General features: G+C 34.5%; 2 protein-coding genes across 4 annotated transcripts in view; one reads left to right on the top strand and one right to left on the bottom strand.

The window, feature by feature from the left end:
• Positions 1-509: 509 nt before the first annotated feature.
• On the top strand, positions 510-6,678 carry LOC133197254 (uncharacterized). 3 transcript variants are annotated; one of them, XM_061333209.1, is made up of 8 exons: positions 510-554; positions 1,476-1,679; positions 1,824-1,847; positions 2,223-2,624; positions 3,179-3,306; positions 3,480-3,743; positions 3,847-3,959; positions 4,193-6,678. In XM_061333209.1, the coding sequence occupies exons 1-8, from the start codon at positions 533-535 to the stop codon at positions 5,412-5,414; spliced, it is 2,379 nt and encodes a 792-aa protein (XP_061189193.1). In that variant the 5' UTR covers positions 510-532; the 3' UTR covers positions 5,415-6,678. The 3 variants fall into 3 exon arrangements, with proteins under 3 accessions (XP_061189193.1, XP_061189194.1, XP_061189195.1); XM_061333210.1 differs by lacking the exon at positions 1,824-1,847; XM_061333211.1 differs by lacking the exons at positions 1,476-1,679; positions 1,824-1,847 and having other exon boundaries at positions 515-554.
• Positions 6,679-8,847: 2,169 nt separating this feature from the next.
• LOC133196178 (chitin synthase chs-2-like) overlaps positions 8,848-21,110 on the bottom strand; it is a 63,496-nt gene continuing 51,233 nt past the window's right edge. The window contains 2 exon segments of the mRNA XM_061332107.1: positions 8,848-9,746; positions 9,841-10,058. Of these exon segments, the coding sequence (XP_061188091.1) occupies positions 8,965-9,746; positions 9,841-10,058 (1,000 nt within the window). The 3' untranslated portion in view covers positions 8,848-8,964.

Below are 21,110 nucleotides of genomic sequence, written 5' to 3'. Positions count from 1 at the left end.
CTCCGTGTATTAAGTCAAATAAGAATGTTTCATAATTACAGTAATGTAATGTAAAAACAGTTTTTTTTCTAGTAGGTCCTGACAAAACAATTGATTCTGTTTATCCCTTCCTTGCTTTGACAAAGATCATTTGAATGTTTAAATGGATTCTGTTAACAGTTGACAATGCGGAAAAAATCGTTCCTTACTGTAACTTGTAGTAAAACACTTAAATTTCCTTGTATTTAAGATAAATTAATGTTTATACTTAAACATACAATAGTGTAAATAGGCCAACACTTACTGTTTAATGTTACACTTGTATATACCACTTTTTTAACACTTACATGTATCTCTAATATGAAATATTTTATTACTTCCTCAGTATTTTGTAGAGCGTCTTTTACTAGTATATTTTATATGAACAATATCTAACATTTGCACTTCCTTAGTACATGTATTTTATAGAGCGTCTTGTATAATTGTATTTTTTACAAAGTCAAAGCAGTAGTACTTATTTTTTTGCTCAGGTTCTAGTATTATAGAGTTAAAGATGGCTGCTGTTTCCACTGCAGGTGAGTATAAACTAATCTTTGTTTTCTGGGTAAACTTTCAATTAATTTCCAATTATTCTCTGTGCATATTAGTAAGTTGCAAGTATTAGAAATGTGCAATGGAATGTAAGACATCTGGTCCAAAAAATATAAAAAGAGTAATACTGCATACACTGAGAAAAACTTTCATTTGTCTCTTAGTCTGAGATTGTAATTATTTTTATAAAGTATGTATGTTAAAGATTTTAACAAGCATGTGCATAAAGATTTATGATTTTTAGGATAATCTTGAACAGCTCAATAAACTCATTTTCTTTTATCTAATAGAAAAAAGGTCTAACTTTTTTTTTCAAATTCTTCTAATAGCAAGTGTTGTCATAGATACAACTTGTCAAAAATGTGCTATCATAAATCGAATACGAAAAATTCAGGATAGGGTTTGATAAAGAAAGTTAACAATTTTTCCCAAGGAACTCTGTTTACACGAGTGATCTTCGGCCCACGCCTTTTTTTGGGGGGGGGGGAGGTATTGTGAAATACTGAAAACGCTGACTAGTTCCTAGTTATACCTGTTTCATAACATCTCGATCGGTCTTTTAATTTGTTATAACAAAATGGATGTGGACCAGCTTCGAAAAGCGTGCATATACTATATCCTTTAGCAAGTGCTGTTTACCAACAGTATCATAATTGGTGAGAATTTATAATTTGGTACCTTGAAATACCTGATATTCATTCTTTGAAATTTGTCACATTGCATTTTTTCCCCCAAAACTTAAATTACTCTTACATAACTTCATTATTGTACTTATGTATCGGCGATATTATTTCTAGAAGTAAAAGAAGGCTACTATAGAAACTGAAGCACACATTTGCCGGCTTCATTAGTTTTTCCTTGTTCAAAAATGGAGAGAGAAAAGTTATTTAAAAATTCTTGTTTAGATCAATTGAAAAAATACAGAGATACTGCAAATGTGTATTCTAAATTTGGACTGGATGGCAAAGCTGTTGCCATGGAGTCATCTGGATCTTCAGAAGAGGAGGAGGAGGCTGACCCCCCACCGCTTCCCAGGCGTAACATGAGAGTCAAGTTTCAAGAAGAGCCCCTCCCCGAGAAAGAAAAATCCAAACCTAAACAAAGAAAAGGTTTTTATCTGAAAAAAGTTCTCATTCCAGTATCACACAGTATTAGCGAAATTCCAATAAGCCATCAAACTTTTTTAAAACCCTAAATTTTTAAAGGGATTTTTTGTCATCTCATTGTACGTATGATAATTATTATCTTTTAAGAGCGAAGTATATTAAAGTGGAAAGGTAATACATGCCTAGCTTAAACTTGTAATCATAGAGCTCCGCTCGCGCGAGCTTAATACCATGATATATTACCTATTATAATTATAGGATTATTTTCATTATCAGTTTGATTCCTTTGACATCTCCTTTAAAAATAAGACAATAGCATGGAATTTTAAAAGAAAGCATGATTAGTATTATGTGTTGACGAATTTTGGTCTTTTTAAACAGTACAAGTCTTTCATTCCTGTTTCTTAATAATCTTTTTCTAACAAAAGGCTTGCATGAAAACTAATTTATTAATACTTACCAATCATTTTATATAAATTACATCCTTATTTCAACACAAAAGCCTTTTAATACGTACGTGTAAATTTAGTCCAAGAAATATTTCAGAACCAAATGGAGACTTTCGCGAATATTTACTTTCTAATGGGTTGAATGAAGCGACGGTGCAGAAATTACTGAATGAAGAAATTGAAGATTTTCAAACTTTAAAAATACTAAGCGAGGAGGACATTGAAAAGTTAGACCTAAAGACCGGACAGAAGGCAAGGGTACGAAGCCTGACCAGAAGTCAAGAAAGTACAACAGAACACCGACTGTCAGATAGGCGAAAACCTGTGAAGGTAAAAGGTCAAAGTTCAGATCACGAGGAAAAAGAGCCACAGTTTGTAAAGTGTTCACAAGATAAACGTTTTCCTGTCGAGAAATCATCCACACACTCAAAAACCAAGACGAATGTACAAGTGACTAAAAATACCACTGGTCTGGTATACGTCTCTTCTTCTTCTTCCGGTAGGTAATTTGCGCATGTTAGTGTTCATTTATAATGAGTCCCTTTGATAGTCAGTCCAAATATATATCTTTTTTCAATGAACTCGGGTGATGTAACATAAAAATCTCTTTTTATTTAACAGCGTTTATCTGTGTTGTAAGTAAACGTCTGGAACTAAATAAAAGTTATATGGCTGCTCAGTTGTTTGTATCATGTTCGATAATCCTGCAATTATATGGGAAAAAAATTACCAAGACACACAATTAATACGTATCATATTGAATATAACTGCTTTTTACCTGCCTTTCCAGTTCAAATGTAGAAACATTCACTTAAGCTTAAACTCTTTAAATATGTAAATAAAATTCTATTGCTTTATTCTGCCGATCATAATCATCAAGAGATATATTCCTTACCATCAGCAAATATTCTTTCACGACAAACTTTATCATCAATCAAAAGATATGTTTATCATTTAAGAAAATGTTAATTATATTTACACGAAAAAGAGTTTGTCGTATAAATTGAAAATAAATATTTTGACAATCGGATAATTAAACTGAGTTTTCTTCAGAGTCTGATGAGGACAAAGGAGAAGTCCATATGAAGAGGGACACACTTCGGGGGGATAGCGTGAGGGTAGCGAATAAGGGAGAAAGGGATGTGGAGCTGACTTACAAAGTGCTGCAGACAGAGGAAAAGGTATGCAATGCAAATCAGATTTATAATATATACAACGGCTGTATAGAATCTATCTTTCGACACATCGATGTCATTTCTATGCAAGTATTATCTAACCGGATTTCAAAGCAACAATGATTTCATGATGTTTAGGATACACAAGGTGTCACTTGCTCTGTTTTCTTAAACTGCAGGGAAAAGTCGTGATGGAGCTTTCTACAAGACAAGACACGGAAATACATTGCGTCAAAGCACGAATTCTGATTTTAGTTGATATAAGCGGTAGTATGGGAATAAAATACGACAAAAGACGTAAACACAGCAAACTATCACGAATGAAAAAGTTTGCCATTGAACTCGTGGATTCTCTGGACGATGGAGACTTTGCCTCTGTTGTCACATTTGGCGAAAAAACTCAAGTTTTAGTGCCTCTGCAGGAAATCAATAGAAAAACTCGAGTAAGGATTTCAAGTACTACACACTTTTGGAGAATTAAAATTCATTAAATCTCATTAAACTGATTTAAAAAAAAATCATTGTACATCTAAATATATATTTTAGAGTGAATTAAAGACCGTTTTGGAGACTTTGGACAAAACATACCTCTCAACAAAGACAAATCTTAGCGCTGGTTTATCGAGGGCTATCGACATATTTAGTGAGAAAGCCAAAGGGTAAAAGAATTTCAAGATAGAAGGAAGCATCTAATGCAGACATGTTTTTGTTCAGATTTATTTTTTTTTAAATGTCTCGACAGTTTCTATTTATAAAAAGAATAAGCCTTTAAAAAGTAAGCTGAAAATTTATATGTTTTGTACTAAAATCTCTTCAGTGGATAAGTAGAAAGTTCATCTCAAATCCCCTATTGAAGATAAGATATTCCTTTAAAATTATGTTTGCCTTTCAGACCCGAAGATCTACTGATGTATAGAAACTCAATTATAGTTTTCTCTGATGGTGAAATAAACGAAGGCACAAAGGAGCCAAACAAACTGGTACATGAAGTCCGAGAAAAAATTCGAAAAAACGCATTTGATTTGGATGATTCACAGAATCAATGGGTTAGCATCTCCACCATAGCTACAGGAAATGATATATCGGAGGCAATGTACTTACTGTCAAAATGCTGCAGCAGCGATGCTTTCTACCATCTAGACGTACAGAAATCCGAGATGGATGACCCTGACCTTTTTCTTCCGGTCATGCTTCGGAAGACAGCGGTCGTTTGGAATGTGTCTGTAGTTATTGAAGCTGTTAATGGTGCAACCATTATAAATAGCGAAACTTCACAAGACAACAAGGTCCGGTTACGTGGAAGTTCTAGAGGTCAAGACAAATCCGAAAAAGCCTTCTTTTATTACGACATTCCAGCAGCTTCGACACGGCACATTGGAGTAGCGCTAGATTTGAGCAACGTCAGTGATGACGCTAACACTGTTGTGTTGAAAGCTAAGGTAGAGTATACGAAAGCGTCAGGACTAAGAATGAAATATTTTGTAGAAATTGCCAGAGGCGAATTTACAGACCAAACGGAGGGAAGGTCTGATGCTATAAAGGCAAATCTGATGCACGATGCAAGACTGATCTCTCAGAATGTCCTTCACAAAGCTGCAGAACATGTAAAAACTGGAAACATCGAAGCCTCAACAGCACAAATAAAACAGGGACAAAGCGAGTTACAAGCTATGATGGAAAGATATGGTGCTATGGCTGCTGAGGATCCAACGTCGGAAAGAAGCCGTGGACGTCCCGGTATCGTGTCAACTGCAGATACCTTGATGAGGAGCATGCGTGATATGTTGGAAGATGTCACAGAGGAAATGAAACCTGCAGAAGAAACTAATTATGCAGAAAGCATTATGAACACTATGCAGAACCTGTTAACAGAACTGGAGGAAAGCAAAACACACGATATCCATGAACCTGACGGGAAAAGCTGGGCCAAAATCAAAGCCGTTTCCTCTGCAATTACTCGCGAGGCACCTACTATGTCCAATGACGTAGACACCGATCTTTTGGCGCCCCTTCCAAACATACGTCATATTTCTGGAAATCTACAACAACAAATGGAGAACCTCCAAAAGAAAAGAGAAGCACGAAAATCCGCCCTACCCGGTACCCTGCAGTAAAACAATTATAGTATTGTTTGTATATTCATATAATATTGTTAACATTGTTTAGTTAACATTGTTTAGCCTTAGTTGCACTTCCAAATCCTTTCAAAATATTTTCAGTATGTTTTGAATTTTGTAATTTTTTCATTCTTAAACCTTATTTCTTATTAATCTATTCATACTGTATGTCTTGAAGTTCAGCATATGATAGTATGTTTATCAGGGATGCATTCATATACATGTACATTGTATTTTTAATAATGCACTTTATAAATGCCAGACCTTGTATAATCATTTGGCTTGCTTTTTATAGAGGAAATTTAGAAGTTGATTTCAGCACTTTTTATTTGATTGATTTTTTTATTTATTGTACAATTTATCAGTATTTTCAAAATGTAAAGAAGTTTGCATTATATGCATTGCATGTATAGTATTTAATTATGAATAGCTCTGTTTGCAATGTCTCTAAGTTAGGAACCTGAAAAGATTTTCGGGTGTCCAGTAGTATTCACTTTGTTTCTGTCTGTCAGACATTTTGTCCTTCCACAAATTTCCTCACTTTTTTCTGATTGTTCTGTTATGTTCAGATGTGGTAGGCAGTTAGACATACTGGTATTGTATGTCATCCAGTTTGGAGTGAGATGTTGGGGGTTTTTCTCACCTAAACAAAGAATCAATCGACACAAAGAAAAATATTCTATAATTTACACTTGGTGTAAAAGGATGACGGCTTCAATGACCGCCGTGGGGTGAAATATCTTGCCTGTTGTAGAAGATCCAAAGCCCAGTGATTGCTATATTAAGGCTTATTTTTACTCTGCGAGTGATGTTTGAAAGTCAGGTCAAGTCTGGATAATGCATGTATTCAAAGAAGGTTAGCATTTTATAAATTCTGGTTAAAATACTTTTAGAAATAGTTAATGAAAAATAAGCACGTAATTAAATTTATGATTTTTCTTTATGACTGCTTTATGGAAATATTAGGATGTTAATTTTTTAAAGATAGCTGGATAATAACATGTTTCTTTCGTATGAATTTCATAATTAGAGTAGTTTTTTATTTTGACATTCATTATCCTTACTAAGCTATCTTATTCCCATCTTAGTAACCCCAACCTTAGATACACCTTCAGCGGGGCCCTTGCTTACTTTTCGATTTAAATATATGTCTCTAATCTTTTATGAATAGGAGAGCAGCTTAATTCCTATACATACAGTATCATTTAATCTATTGTTTTGTTCTAATCTGTTTACAATAAAAGTAAAAAAAAATGTACAACTTAATATGAAATATTCATAACATCAGATTGTGAGACCTGATATTCCAAACACTATTTCATATATACACTGGGACATTGTATATATATATATATATATATATATATATATATATATATATATATATATATATATATATATATATATATATATATATATATATATATATATAAACTGGACAAAGTCTTATGTTAACTTTTCCGATGAAAGTTTCTCGTCCGTCTGTCTAACTGTTTGTCTCACGCCCGTCATAAGTTTTCGAATTTTCTATAAAACGACTTCAACAATTTCAACCAAACAATTTCTCAAGAAAAGATGCACCTTGGATAAGGAGACTCAAATTATGTACCTTGAAATGATTTGCCCTAGGTAAGGGTAGTCTCAAATGATGTACCCTGGGTAAGGGGAGATTCAAATGATGTACCCTGGGGAAGGAAATACTTTGTGCCAAAGTAATCTGATATGCTTTTAACATATTTTAATGTTTTGAACGAATAATCCAAAGCTTTAGTTTTGCACGTTTCTTTATTGTGCCGTATAATCAGCTGTATAGCTTGATTTCAGTTTATCAGCTTCAGACGCTATCTCGGAACCAAAGGAAGCGTTCACTTTTATTACATTGTATGACATGTCATCAAGATTGTAAGTGTAGTTGTCTCTTCATCTGAGTGGCACTTTCTTTACATGTGCGAACCAAGGGAGAAAATTGTATTGTTATGAATAACACTTACTGCACCAAATGTACAATGTTCTAAGATAACACAAGCTCTTTACACGAGGTAGTGAAATAATACTTGTACTTACACAACATAATTCACTTAAACAAGTGTCTGTGTACTTGAACGATAACTGAAATGCTCCATAACGGGGACGTTTTTAACTTAACATAGTATATATTAGTAATATATACCGGTAAAAGGCGATGTTTAGCCATTTATTAAATTATGGTCTGTATTTTAAATGCTTCATGTAGATGTACTATAGAAAACATAACTGCTATATGCTTGTATCCCGTCAATAAAAACGACTGATGATTTTTTTCTTTTGCTTGTCAAGGAATTATTGGTAGTTGATAGTGCCACTTCAACTGAAAATGGTCGCCCCCTTGGCGCAGTGGTTAGAGCGTCTGCTCTAGAGTCGCGGCGTAAGGAGTTGATCCTTACGTCGTGGGTTCGAATCCACTGTGGGACATGGAGACCGGTCCTTCGGATGAGACCGTATTAACCGAGGTCCCGTGTCGCAGTAGGTACTGGCACGAGAAAGATCCCTCACTGCTCAATGGCCGTAAGTGCCGAGTATAGGACAAAATTTGCAGCTCTCCACCGGCAAGTGGTGGCATCTCCATATGAGTGAAAAATTCTCGAGAGGGACGTTAAACAACATACATACAAACAAACGAACAACTGGAAATGTATGGTTCTCCCCCCCCCCCCCAAAAAAAAAAAAAAAAAAAAAAAAAACTGAAATTGCTCCCTACGGGCCTGTGATTGGCTGGAAAAAAAAGTTATCATCGTATATCATTTGTTGCCTACGTAACAATATGACTTTCGTCAAAAAATGTATTAATCCGCTTGACGCTATATTCTTATGAAACGCTTCGCGATTTACAACGGATAGACTGTCCCAATCCAGGTAATATTCATATAACTTGGTCATCTTTTAAATTCATTCCTTAATTAAATACTTCTTTAGTCACTGAACGCAGTAAAGATTGGTATGTTTTCCTGAGGTCTCCTAATTTCAAATTCAATTAATTTGAAGATGTTAAGTTGGAAATCAAATATTTAATGTATTGTCATAATTCTCAAAGCAAGGATAAATTTAAATGCCGTAATACAAGGCACTCTTTTCATGATCTTCAAAAATATTCTTAATGTCATAGTCTTTATCTTCTACCACATTTGTTCACTTATTTCTGCTGAGTATGGACTCCACACAGGAACTGTATGATTTATAAATATTTGAAATGCAAGACGGAACCGAATGGATTTAATCATTAAAGCAGAAATACGCGAACAAATGTCTAATAGAGCAAGTGACCCCTTGTTTATCCTAACATCATTTAAATTTAATGTTATAGACTGAATTTTATTATTATTATTATTTAATTTGAATACTAGTAAACATCATACGAATACAAAAGCAAATATAAAACTCAACAATCATGCAACCTATACTGAAGCAAACAGAAAATCTGGCGAATTTTCATGTTAACGTTCGATTTCTAGGGCCAAGACAACATAATAAATTAAGATAAAACAAAACTAAATAAATTCAATCCCTATATTCATTCGTTCGTGGATCTGGGATTCCTAGTATCCAAGGGAGGGGATGAAGCTTCTGGAAAATCTTTCATACTCATACTCATAGTCATTGTAGGGACAGGCTTATCTGGATAGCGCTTAAGAATTTCATTTTCTTCCTTGCCTTCTTCAATCGTTTCGAACTTGCTTTGGATATTCTTTCTGAGGTCTACAATGGTCTGTTGTTTCAATTCACGTTTTCCAGAAAGAATCTGGAGTCCGATTCCCGCTTTAACTATTTTCCATCTCTGAGTGGCAGTTCTATTAATTCTGATATCCTCTTTTTCCTCATCAGCTATTGGTTTCTCAAATTTCTTGATCGGGATTTTCCTATCTAATTCCTTATTAAGGATTTTTGTTGAAGCTACTATATGAGAAATTGTTGATACACGATGTGTTAACATTCCAGAAAACTGAATAAAAAGCAGAATTCCAAAAACAAGAGTAAAAGCGATAGAGATTGGTTCGATCACGCCTTGAGTTTCACCAACACTGCATGGTAGAGGTATTGAAAGTGTGTTCTGATAAGTATTTACTTGAGTGAGAACATAAACAATTGTAACAAAGATGGCATTTGTTATAAAATAAAAGAAAAACACCCTGTTTCTAAGGTCAATAAGCTCGGACTGCATTTTTGCCTTCTCTTCTTCGTTCATGTTCAAAGGTTTTAGGTATTTTTTAATAAATTTTCTCCAAAAGTCCTCTTCGTCTTTTTCTATGGGATTGCACTCTTTGAAAATACCACGTTTTTGGTTTTCCTTTTGTCCTACAGAGGGAAAAAGTTCTTTCACCAGTATCTTTTTATTTTCAAAATTATGCATAAATGATTACATCAAAGATATACAGATATAAAGATATACCTTTTTTTCCCGATACTTTTGTTTTATCTTTGGATCCTTCCGCTTTTGATTTGTTTTGGTCTCCCTCGTCTACTCGTCCCTTCTCGGATTTGCCTAGACTTTTCTCATCCTGTTTATCATCAGACTCCTTCTCTGGCTGGTTTTCTTCGTCTGATTCCTTTGCTTCTTCTGACACATCAGGTCCCTTATCCTCAATTTCGTTAAAACATAAAATACATCTGTAAGGAAAAGCATTTTCATTTTTTGTTTTTCTAAATTTACATTTTCATATGATTATATATATATATATATATATATATATATATATATATATATATATATATATATATATATATATATATCTTAGCTTTAACTTTTAAGTGCGATCTCTTTCCATGATCTAAATTTGAACGAAATCCCATCTTTTTTCTTTGAATTTTATATATCTTTGCCTCTATACCTGCACCAGTCCCCAATAGAGCATGATTGACCTAGAACTCGTTTATGTAACAGTTGAGATGAGGGTTCTTCTTTTTTCGCTGTTTTACTTTCACGAGTTCCCCAATTAACGTTATGCAAATTTCCAACAGAGTAAAAGATCAAAAGCATAGACATCGATGGAACAGCCAGAAAATAAAGTAGTCCATGTAGAATACAGGCGAATTCCTTAAATAAAGAAAAGGTTAGTATGCCATAAATAAGCAAGGTATGTGAAAAATATTTATATGTAGCGCTTCACTAAACTAATTTTTTTTAATATATATATTTACAATTTTAGGGAAAAAAGCAAGAGGAACTGTTACATTGTAGCACTGAGCTCACAAAATGATATCCCTGCTCCCATATGAGTATACATGTAATGGCTTAGTCCAAGACTTGCTTTGGGAAACCCCAGATGTCTGTCCGATCGTAAAGTAAAATAGGAATGCACAATAGCACTACGTAATAAAAATTCTGTGAAAGTTCATAAATTTTTTTTTCAGTGGTATAGGAGGAGTTGTAATTAAGGGATAGATACCCCCCAATATTATAGAAATAATGTCAGTATCTATGTTTTTAGCTCACCTGAGCCGAAGGCTCAAGTGAGCTTTTCTGATCACATTTTGTCTGTAGTCCGTCTGTCCGTCTGTCTGTCTGTCCGTCCGTCTGTAAACTTTTCACATTTTCGACTTCTTCTCAAGAACCACTGGGCCAATTTCAACCAAACTTGCCACAAAGTATCCTTGGGTGAAGGGGATTCAAGTTTGTTCAAATGAAGGGCCACGCCCTCTTTCAAGGGGAGATAATGAAGAATTAGTGAAAAATTAGTAGAATCTTTTAAAAATCTTCTTCTCAAGAACCACAAAGTCAGGGAAGATGAAACTCATGTGGAAGCATCCTCAGGTAGTGTAGATTCAAGTTTGTTCAAATCATGACCCCCGGGGGTAGGGCGGGGCCACAGTGGAGGATCAAAGTTTTACATAGAAATATATAGGAAAAACCTTTAAAAATCTTCTTCTCAAGAACAGCAAAGCCATGATGAGTTATATTTATATGGAAGCATCCTCAGGTAGTGTAGATTCAAGTTTGTTCAAATCATGACCCCTGGGGGTAGGGTGGGGCCACAATGGAGGATCAAAGTTTTACATAGAAATATATAGGAAAAATCTTTAAAAATCTTCTTCTCAATAACAGCAAAGCCATGATGAGTCATATTTATATGGAAGCATCCTCAGGTAGTGTAGATTCAAGTTTGTTCAAATCAAGACCCCCGGGGGTAGGGCGGGGCCACAATGGAGGATCAAAGTTTTACATAGAAATATATAGGAAAAACCTTTAAAAATCTTCTTCTCAATAACAGCAAAGCCCTAATTGGTCATATTTATATGGAAGCATCCTCAGGTAGTGTAGATTCAAGTTTGTCCAAATCATGACCCCTGGGGGTAGGGCGGGGCCACAATGGAGGATCAAAGTTTTACATAGAAATATATAGGAAAAACCTTTAAAAATCTTCTTCTCAATAACAGCAAAGCCCTAATTGGTCATATTTATATGGAAGCATCCTCAGGTAGTGTAGATTCAAGTTTGTCCAAATCATGACCCCTGGGGGTAGGGCGGGGCCACAATGGAGGATCAAAGTTTTACATAGAAATATATAGGAAAAATCTTTAAAAATCTTCTTCTCAATAACAGCAAAGCCATGATGAGTCATATTTATATGGAAGCATCCTCAGGTAGTGTAGATTCAAGTTTGTCCAAATCATGACCCCTGGGGGTAGGGCGGGGCCACAATGGAGGATCAAAGTTTTACATAGAAATATATAGGAAAAACCTTTAAAAATCTTCTTCTCAATAACAGCAAAGCCCTAATTGGTCATATTTATATGGAAGCATCCTCAGGTAGTGTAGATTCAAGTTTGTCCAAATCATGACCCCTGGGGGTAGGGCGGGGCCACAATGGAGGATCAAAGTTTTACATAGAAATATATAGGAAAAATCTTTAAAAATCTTCTTCTCAATAACAGCAAAGCCATGATGAGTCATATTTATATGGAAGCATCCTCAGGTAGTGTAGATTCAAGTTTGTTCAAATCATGACCCCCCGGGGGTAGGGCGGGGCCACAATGGAGGATCAAAGTTTTACATAGAAATATATAGGAAGATATGTTCTGATGAAGAACTGCAAAGCCATGATTAGTCATTTTGATATGGAAGCATCCTCAGGTAGTGTAGATTCAAGTTTGTTAAAATGATGACCCCAGGGAATAGGGATGGGCCATAATGGGGGATCGAAAATTTTACATAGGAACATATAGGAAAATATCTTCTTCTCAAGAACTGAAAATCATGTTTAGTCATTTTGATATGGAAGCATCCTCAGGTAGTGTAAATTCAATTTTGTTCAAATGATGACCCCCGAGGGTAGGGTGGGGCCCAATAAGGGGATCGAAAGTTTTACATAGGAACATATAGAAAAAAATTTCTTCTCAAGAACAGAAAAGCTATGTTTAGTCATATTGATATGGAAGCATCCTCAGGTAGTGTAGATTCAAGTTTGTTCAAATGATGACCCCTGGGATAGAGAGGAGCCACAATTGGGGATCAAATTTTTACAGAGGAATATATGGGAATTTTTTTAAAAAATCTTCTCAAGTACAACAAAGCCATTTGTTAAAACAAATTATATATTGACATGGAAGCATCATCAGGTAGTTTAAAATTCAAGCCCCCCCCCCCCCCCCCAAGTAATCTTTTCAATACTTCAATACTGAACTGATTTGTGCTTTTGCCTTGCCAATGTGCTCAGGTGAGCGATGTGGCCCATGGGCCTCTTGTTGTAGTGGGAAACCCTATATGCGTCTCTGATCGGAACATAAAATAGGAGGTTCACAATGAACTACGCATTAAAAGTTCTGTGAAAGTCATTAAATTTTATTCAGTGATTTAAGAGGAGTTGCGGAGGTTCACAATAGCATTATGTAATGTAAACACAATCTGTGAAAGTCATTAAAATTTTATTTAGTAGTACTGAGGAGTAGCAGATAAGAAATGAGTAACCCCAATATTTTAAAATAGAGTGGAAGTGTCCATGTTTTGCTTATGTTTCCGATCTAAATGTAATATAGGAGATCCACAATGCAAATGTGTAGAAAGAGATTCGGTGATAGTTTCCTTAAATTGAATTCAGTGTAGTAAGGGGAGTTGCCTGTAAGGAATGCCTACCCCCAAGTGTTACGACATATGAAGGTGCGGACAGAGGGACACCCCCATTACTTTATACCCCCTTCCCATCATTTAATCAGGGACATAAAAAAAATCCAGGCATCTATGAAACGCGTCCCATCTAACTGGTGAATAATACATATGAGAGAGAAAATTAAGATATGAATACCATTGGATGCAAAAATGCAGCAATTATAAAGACTCCAGCCACGAAGCAAAAAAAGACAGTTGTAACTGAGCAGAATTGTGACTCAACGCCTTCCTTTAGCAGTCCTATCAGAACAACCAACATGACCAAACTGTAAAGCGTCGACAATATTGCCGCAAAGAAAAGCTGTAAAATAAATAAATAGTATTTCAAAATTACTTCTAAAAGCATAGATGACATGGAAAATAAGTAATGGAAGAGATCTTGTTACCTGCGTTTCTTCTTTTGCGACGTAGATTAAAATAATGAAGATGGCAACAGGTACACCGTTTAACAGTAGAGCAAGCCATGGTTCAATTTGTGGAAAAGCTGTTATGATGGCGCCGAGAATCAACAGAAAAATTGTTCCTGGAGTCAGTATGGAAGATATAAATAAGCATATGTGGTAAAGAATGTATGGTCTTGATATGTTCTGATTCGTTTTCCTGACACTGTTTCCATCAATTAAAAGATCTAAAATGTTTGCCATGGTTGATGGAGCCCAACGTCTTCTCTGGTTATAGAACTCGTAAAATCCTTCCGGAGCAAAGGTCAAAGCATCCGAAGCAGCGCAATATTCTACCCTATACTTTTGTTTTAGCAACAATGTACATAACCATCTATCTTCACCTGTGACAGAAAAAAATATAGCCTGAATTATCTCTCGAAGCAAAGACCATTAATATTATCCATATTTGCCAGCCAGAGGGCTTTAAAAATGATCACAAACATTTAATATCATTATCTTGTATAAAATTACAACATTTTGTCAAATTTATAAAAATTCAGTGCTGTTAAGTGATATGATGAAAAAAGATATGCATAGAAAAAAAATAACTCAAAATTTATACTGCCGACTATTGGTAGCTTGATTCTGTGTGGTTTGCTTATTAAATTCTCAGAGCTTGCACCAATTCCTAATTTACTTTTAAGCTTAAAAAATTTAAGTTTCATTTGAAACACACCTTGATCGTACTGCACATGATGAGCTGCTTCTGTGGGTACTCGTGTGTAGGTTTTCATAACATTATCTGATAGCAATGCTGAACCACGAAACAGACTAAAACATCCGGGGGAACATAACACACAGCCGAAAACATGTTCTGTAGCCTTCTGAAGCCAGTGGCTTATAGCATACTCAAACGTTTGATACCAAACCATAGGGCCTGAATAAAAGAAGAAGAGATATTTGGATACCACAATTCACACCAGAGCGTGTCAATTTTATTTTTAAAAAAATCATGCTTAATTCAGTAAATGTGACGTCCTCAGAAAAAAAATGCCTATAAATGTATGATTATTAATTGACTAACAATATTATTTAAAAATCTGAAAGTTCTCTTTCAGCAAAAACTTTTAGTTCTATATCGTATTAAGTCTCACCGGAACCTATGGGATGAATGCGACCACAGGCAGCCCCAACCAATGGATTCTTTTTCATGCGATCAAGCAAAAGAGTTACCGCCTCTGGCTTAAAATCCACGTCCCCATCCAAAGCTAGTATAAATGCATTGTCAGCAGTCCTCCTCATCGTTTTCTCTAAGTCCCCATCAATTTTTTCAGGATTCCTCTTTAGTGACTCTTTATACTCATTCATTTTGAACGATAGTAGATAATAGAGATACATTACCTTTAATTCAAAACAAAAGCAATAAACGCAAAGGTAAAATGGGTAACTTTATACGGTTTGTCATCGGAAGTGTGATTGATTAAGAATATGTATTAAAATTTCATTATTTATCATTATCCATTTGTAATACATCAAGCTCACTTCATATACATACACAATGATGAAGTTAGTACAAATAATCTGTGTGTGTGTGTGTGGGGGGGGGGGGGGTTACCTGGCTCCAACGTTTACGATGCCTTATTTTTGTTTTATCTTTGAGGTGAACCACAAGTTTTTGTGATGTAAGAAGCTCCCACTCGAACCTAGCTCCATAAGGCGTCTCATATCGCTGAACTTCGCCTAACTCGAATCCACCGTATATTGATCTGTGTTATCATAAAAGTAATCGGTACTGTTGATTTCTGTTTTATCTCTCACTCTAGAATTCTGAATTACATGTAAAAGTTTTTATGCCAATTCATATCAACAAACTTACTTTGCTGTCTTTGGAATCACTTCCTCCAGTGTCCTTACATAATCATTGACGTCTTTGCCTTTTAAAAATTTACCAGTTTTGGTTTTCCGGGGTTTGAAAGCGTCATCGAAGAAGACGTGTACTAGAAAAAAAATCAAAAATGGTATGAACGTCTAATATGACTCTGCAAATCTCATAGAATTCTACTGCTTATTTTTGATTACCTTATATACATGTAATTATACCTTCAAAGTGATAAACGTCTTCGTTAATATATGATTCTTTCTTCTTCTTGATTTTGTCTTCGTGGGACTTTTGAATATATTGTTCATAGTCAAGCCTACAAATGTTTAGGAATTTTATATTTGTAGTCCTAAACCATTGTAACAAGAAATTTGATTATTTCAGTTTTGTTAACTAGAAAAAGAAACTCACTTAAAGATGGATTTCAGTAGCTGTGTCATTTCAGTTTCAGTCTCGTGCCACATAGTTGCACAAAAATACACAAATGGAATATAATACTTATCACTGTCGACTGAACCTGTTGATTTTTCTGCTTCCTGAAAATATTTTTTTTTATCTTGAGAGATGTGCAATTTTTAAAAAAAAATCCTTACAAAGATATATAACGGGTTGCAGTGTTCTACAAAACCCTTTCTTTTCTTCGCACTATATTAACAACAGTGAAGGAGAAACTTCAGGAGTAGTGTACAACAATATATTCGAGAAGTGGTGTAAATCAGATGTGGATGCTCAAAAAGGAACTTTTATAGAATTTGAAATCACAAAATTTTACCACAAAATCAATAACATCAAAACGTACGACTTTTCAACACTTTATACAACCAGTCTCCACAATGAATTTAAGTCCATGCTTTTTGACATTACTGACAGCTGCTTTTTCAATAAAAAATGGAATTAGTAAATTTACGTACCTTGTTAAGTTGTTAATGGTCATTTGTAAAATTATTTTGTTAAAAAACATTCTGATTGTACACACAAGTACTCTGAAGTTGAGATTAAAAAGATACTCGAGTTTCTGATTGACAATATCTATGTAGGTTTTGGAGACCAGGTCTTCCAACAATCTCTCAGAATTCGCATGGGTACCAATTGCTCCCCATTATTGGCAGGCTTATTTTTGTATTCATATGAAGCAGAATTTATTAAAAATCTTATACATGATAAGAGGAAAACACTTGCTGTGGCTTCAACTCGACATTCAGATAAATCGAGACTTATTATCAATTAACAATAGTTACTTCCATTCATATGTCAACTCAGTATATCCCAGTGAGCTTGAAATAAAAGATACCACAGAGTCAGACACATCTGTTTCATATTCGGATATTTTACTAGAAAATGACATGTGATATGGTAACCTAACAATAAAGCTTTATGATAAACGTGATGACTTCAAATTTTCAATCGTCAAATTCCCTTACTTATGTAGCAATATACCCTTATCACCTGCATATGGGGATTATGTCTCTCAGTTGATTTGAGGCACAAGAACATGCCCTACGTACGAACAATTCCTAAAACAAGACAAGCTATTGACAAACAAGTTGATGAAACAAGAATATCAACAGTCTCGTTCATAGTCATGGACGTCTCCATATGAGTGAAAAATTCTCGAATGGGACGTAAAACAACATACAATCAATCAATCAATCATAGTCATCATTTCGCAAGTTTTATGGTCGATACAATGACCTTGTCATCAATTGCAATCTGTTTGCTCTGCTCTGATTTGTATTGTTTAAATTGACTTATGAGCTTGAATACTTTTCGTTATCCCCATATTTCATTTCTAAGACAATTGCAACTTTTATTTCAAAAGTAGCCTAAATAACAACGACCAACCTCACTGTTTTCCTCCGTTATCTGTTCTACAGAGTCTTTACATCTCGTAAGAAGCAAAGACATGTTCAGAAAAATTCCACAGTATGGCGGTTTCCTGAATAATCTGCAAAATTGCAACTAATACATTATACATTAATATTTGATACAGCCTTGTCATTGTAAACAATATTAACGAAAGAAATGAGAGGTAGATATAATTTACGTATGTCAGATTTTGCAATCTTACCTGTCGCATTTTACTAGCTTGGATCCATTGTTTGACCAAATGTACAAAGTAAGCAAAACGCAAGTGACAAAACCAAGACATCCAGACACAATCAGCTGCAATACGTCTTCAACAGACGTCCCTCTTAACTCCCATAATGGCTGCACAATGTTACAGTCCTGGGTCGTCCAGGACAAAGGAAACATCGTAATGGGTACAAACATAAAAGGGGTACCCAGCACACTAATCATCAGAGGTAGAGAAAAACAAAAATACTGAAGATTGACTCTACATGCAAATCGTGCACTTTTGAAGCTAACAAAGGCCAGAATAACACAAATGACTATAAGGTTATCTATATCATGTCTTCCACAACCGTAAGAAGAATAAGGCCTGGATTCCAGAACAACTTTACCCGTCAATGTCCTAACATTTGCAGTCCCAAGTAAAGAAATTGCTTTAACTGTGTCTAGGGGATGTGTATCATCGGTCGACATTATTGAAAAAATAATATACGGAAATGCAATAGTTAATGCCACTTTCCAGATTGTTGTCAGGATTGAAACCTTTTCTCTTTTAGACCGGATATATTCTATAAGAAACTTTTTTAGTTTCGTTGTAATATTTTCTCGTATATTTGTACTTTTTTCGAGTGTTGCAGGGAAATTACAAATAAGAAAATTTTCCCAATAAGTGACGGAAACCAGTACCAAAGATATTATCAAGAAACAAATAATTAAAACATCGTTTTCCTCTGTTGACTTTTCGTAGATATACCAACCTGCAAGACCCAATGAGATAAGTAAAAATACAAACCCGAATATTTGCGAAATCTTATAGGCATATGCTTTGGTGTCATTTTTTTCATTTTTACTTTTTGGCAACTCTTCCTCTTTTTTAGTACCCGAACTATTATCCACTTTGTGTGTCATAGCTTTCAGAATCTTTTTAGAGAATTTGAAATCACAAAACACACTTAAAACTACTGGAAAGAAAATGATGAGGTAAGAAAAAAGAGAAGCAGTTATTGGGTCAAACGCAGGCAGCACAAGAAAAACCAAAAGACAAAGGCCTGTTGTGTGAAGTGTCTCCACCACTAAACTCTGAAAGGAGAGCAAGTCAAAGAAATATTCATTATTATACTTATAATTGTGTTCGCTCTATCTGATTGAGAACAATTCTTAAAATAGTCAATGTAAGTTTCTATAAATATCACTAAAGTACTTCGTAACTTAAGTGTTTAAAACTTGCAAGTATTTGTGGAAAATAAATGATGTCTTAAAAACGCAACAAAACCTACCAATATCAACATTCTTATGTCGAATGTCTGAGTTTCCTTGAAACAGAGTCTCCATAGAGAAAGAATAATTGTGTAGATGTCCGGAACCACTATAGCAATAACGAGACCCCAAATCCACATTACGTTTACCGAGGGTGTTTCTTCCAATAATTGGCATAAATGAGGACTTGTTGGTACACATTCCCAAACTTCCGGGAAGTCCTCTTTTCTAAGATATGAAGAAGAACATTGGGTGTTATTGGGATTGTTTTGAGTGCAGTTAAACTTAAGAAAAGTTCTGTCCTCCACAAGATGAAGAAGACCACCCAATTTATTTATAGTTGTGGTTGAGTTAGCTTGTGGTGGATTCAGCTTCCAGATCATTAAATGAATGATAATCCTTGTTAATCCTGTTGATATCAGAACGATGAAAAACAGGATAAAACTGAATATGATAGCAAAAATTTTTATTAAAATGTTCCAACAGGTGTTTGAATCATCAGGACTTATTGGTGGTCTCTCAACGGCGCAGTCCCAGTATTCATTCCTACAACGTGATGGTAAAGACGAACATAATATGAATCGAAGATTTAATGTGCAGAATTTTGGAAAAACTCGTGGTTATGATTATTAAAATACACCAAAAAATATCTGCTTAAATGACTTAAATGACATCTGTTCCTTTTCTGATACTTTTCTGCATAATGCAATGCAATGTGCATAATCTTGAATTTTGATACTGATATAATAGTTTGGAAAACTACATTTCTCTTACTTAATTTGTACATGTACAAAAAAATATACTAATATGATCTTATTCATAGTGGATGTAGAGTGAGATTTTTCATTTAATGAGATGCCTTTTCAGTTGTTGTCTACATACTGTTCATTTTCAGGCTGTTTCTTTTTATCCACAGATTTCTTTTTCTTCTTTCCACTGTCAGATTTGTGAGGAACTTTACCATTACTGCTAGAACTGTGAGATATCATATCTGATAAACATGTGCTATGAAACTAATAAAAATTTAATTGTATGAATGAAACATTAATGGTTCAATGCAATCAATGTATGCTAAGATTGATTCATTGTTTATACAAATTTAAACCTACAAGCTTTGTAACCATCTTTAAATTTTTAGATTGCGTGTAGAGGCAAGACAGTGTCTTCATTGAGATTCAAAGAACGGAATTTAAATCCAAAGTTCCAAACTAATAGTCCTACATTTAAAGTTCTTGCAAACGATTGTGTTTCTTGCACCTTAAATAAATAGTCGGAAGGACTTGACGCATTGTATGATGAGCGATGTGATAATTTGAAAATTTTGTATACTGCAATTATCAGTCCATTATACTACACGCCCTTCTTAATGTTCTTTACACTGATCGCATTTGTCCCAGGACAGGAGATATTTGATTGAGTATTAAGATAATAATTAAAGACCTTTATTATATTTAAAATAATCAAGTAACTACAGAGCTATTATGAAAAAAAAACAAATATTGTCAACCGACGACCCTAAAAAATCTGTGGTGACATGCATTGTCCACAAATCTTTTTTTAAAAAAAAGGTGTAGTGTGCTAAACATATTTATCTCCTGAATTTCTTAAATTTATTTGTTATTAATGATTTACATCCAATTCTGTTTTCGAGAAAACATTTTGTATAGACTTGCAGTCTACATGTTATTCTCAAATATTAAACAAAAGAATAGATCATTTAATTTTTGACCATTCTTGACATTTAAATTAGTTTGTGGCTTATTCCAGAGAGATTCCTCTTTATTATCACCTTGGAGTTTAAGGTTATAGCTCGTGACTCTTTCTTTAAATACTGGATATCTTTATATTCAATTAACATTTCAGTACAGTTTAACATAATTGAGTTTGTAAAGTAGTGTTTATATAGTGGAACTTTTGTCCGCAAACGATACATTTACCGTGTAGAGTAACCTTTGGATTACCTGCTA

This window comes from Saccostrea echinata, unplaced genomic scaffold, assembly GCF_033153115.1.
Source record: "Saccostrea echinata isolate AGI-Se365-2 ecotype Australia unplaced genomic scaffold, CSIRO_AGI_Sech_v1 ptg000030l, whole genome shotgun sequence".
Taxonomy (NCBI): domain Eukaryota; kingdom Metazoa; phylum Mollusca; class Bivalvia; order Ostreida; family Ostreidae; genus Saccostrea; species Saccostrea echinata.
Note: the sequence above shows the minus strand (reverse complement) of the source record. Positions and strands in the feature narration are given on the sequence as shown.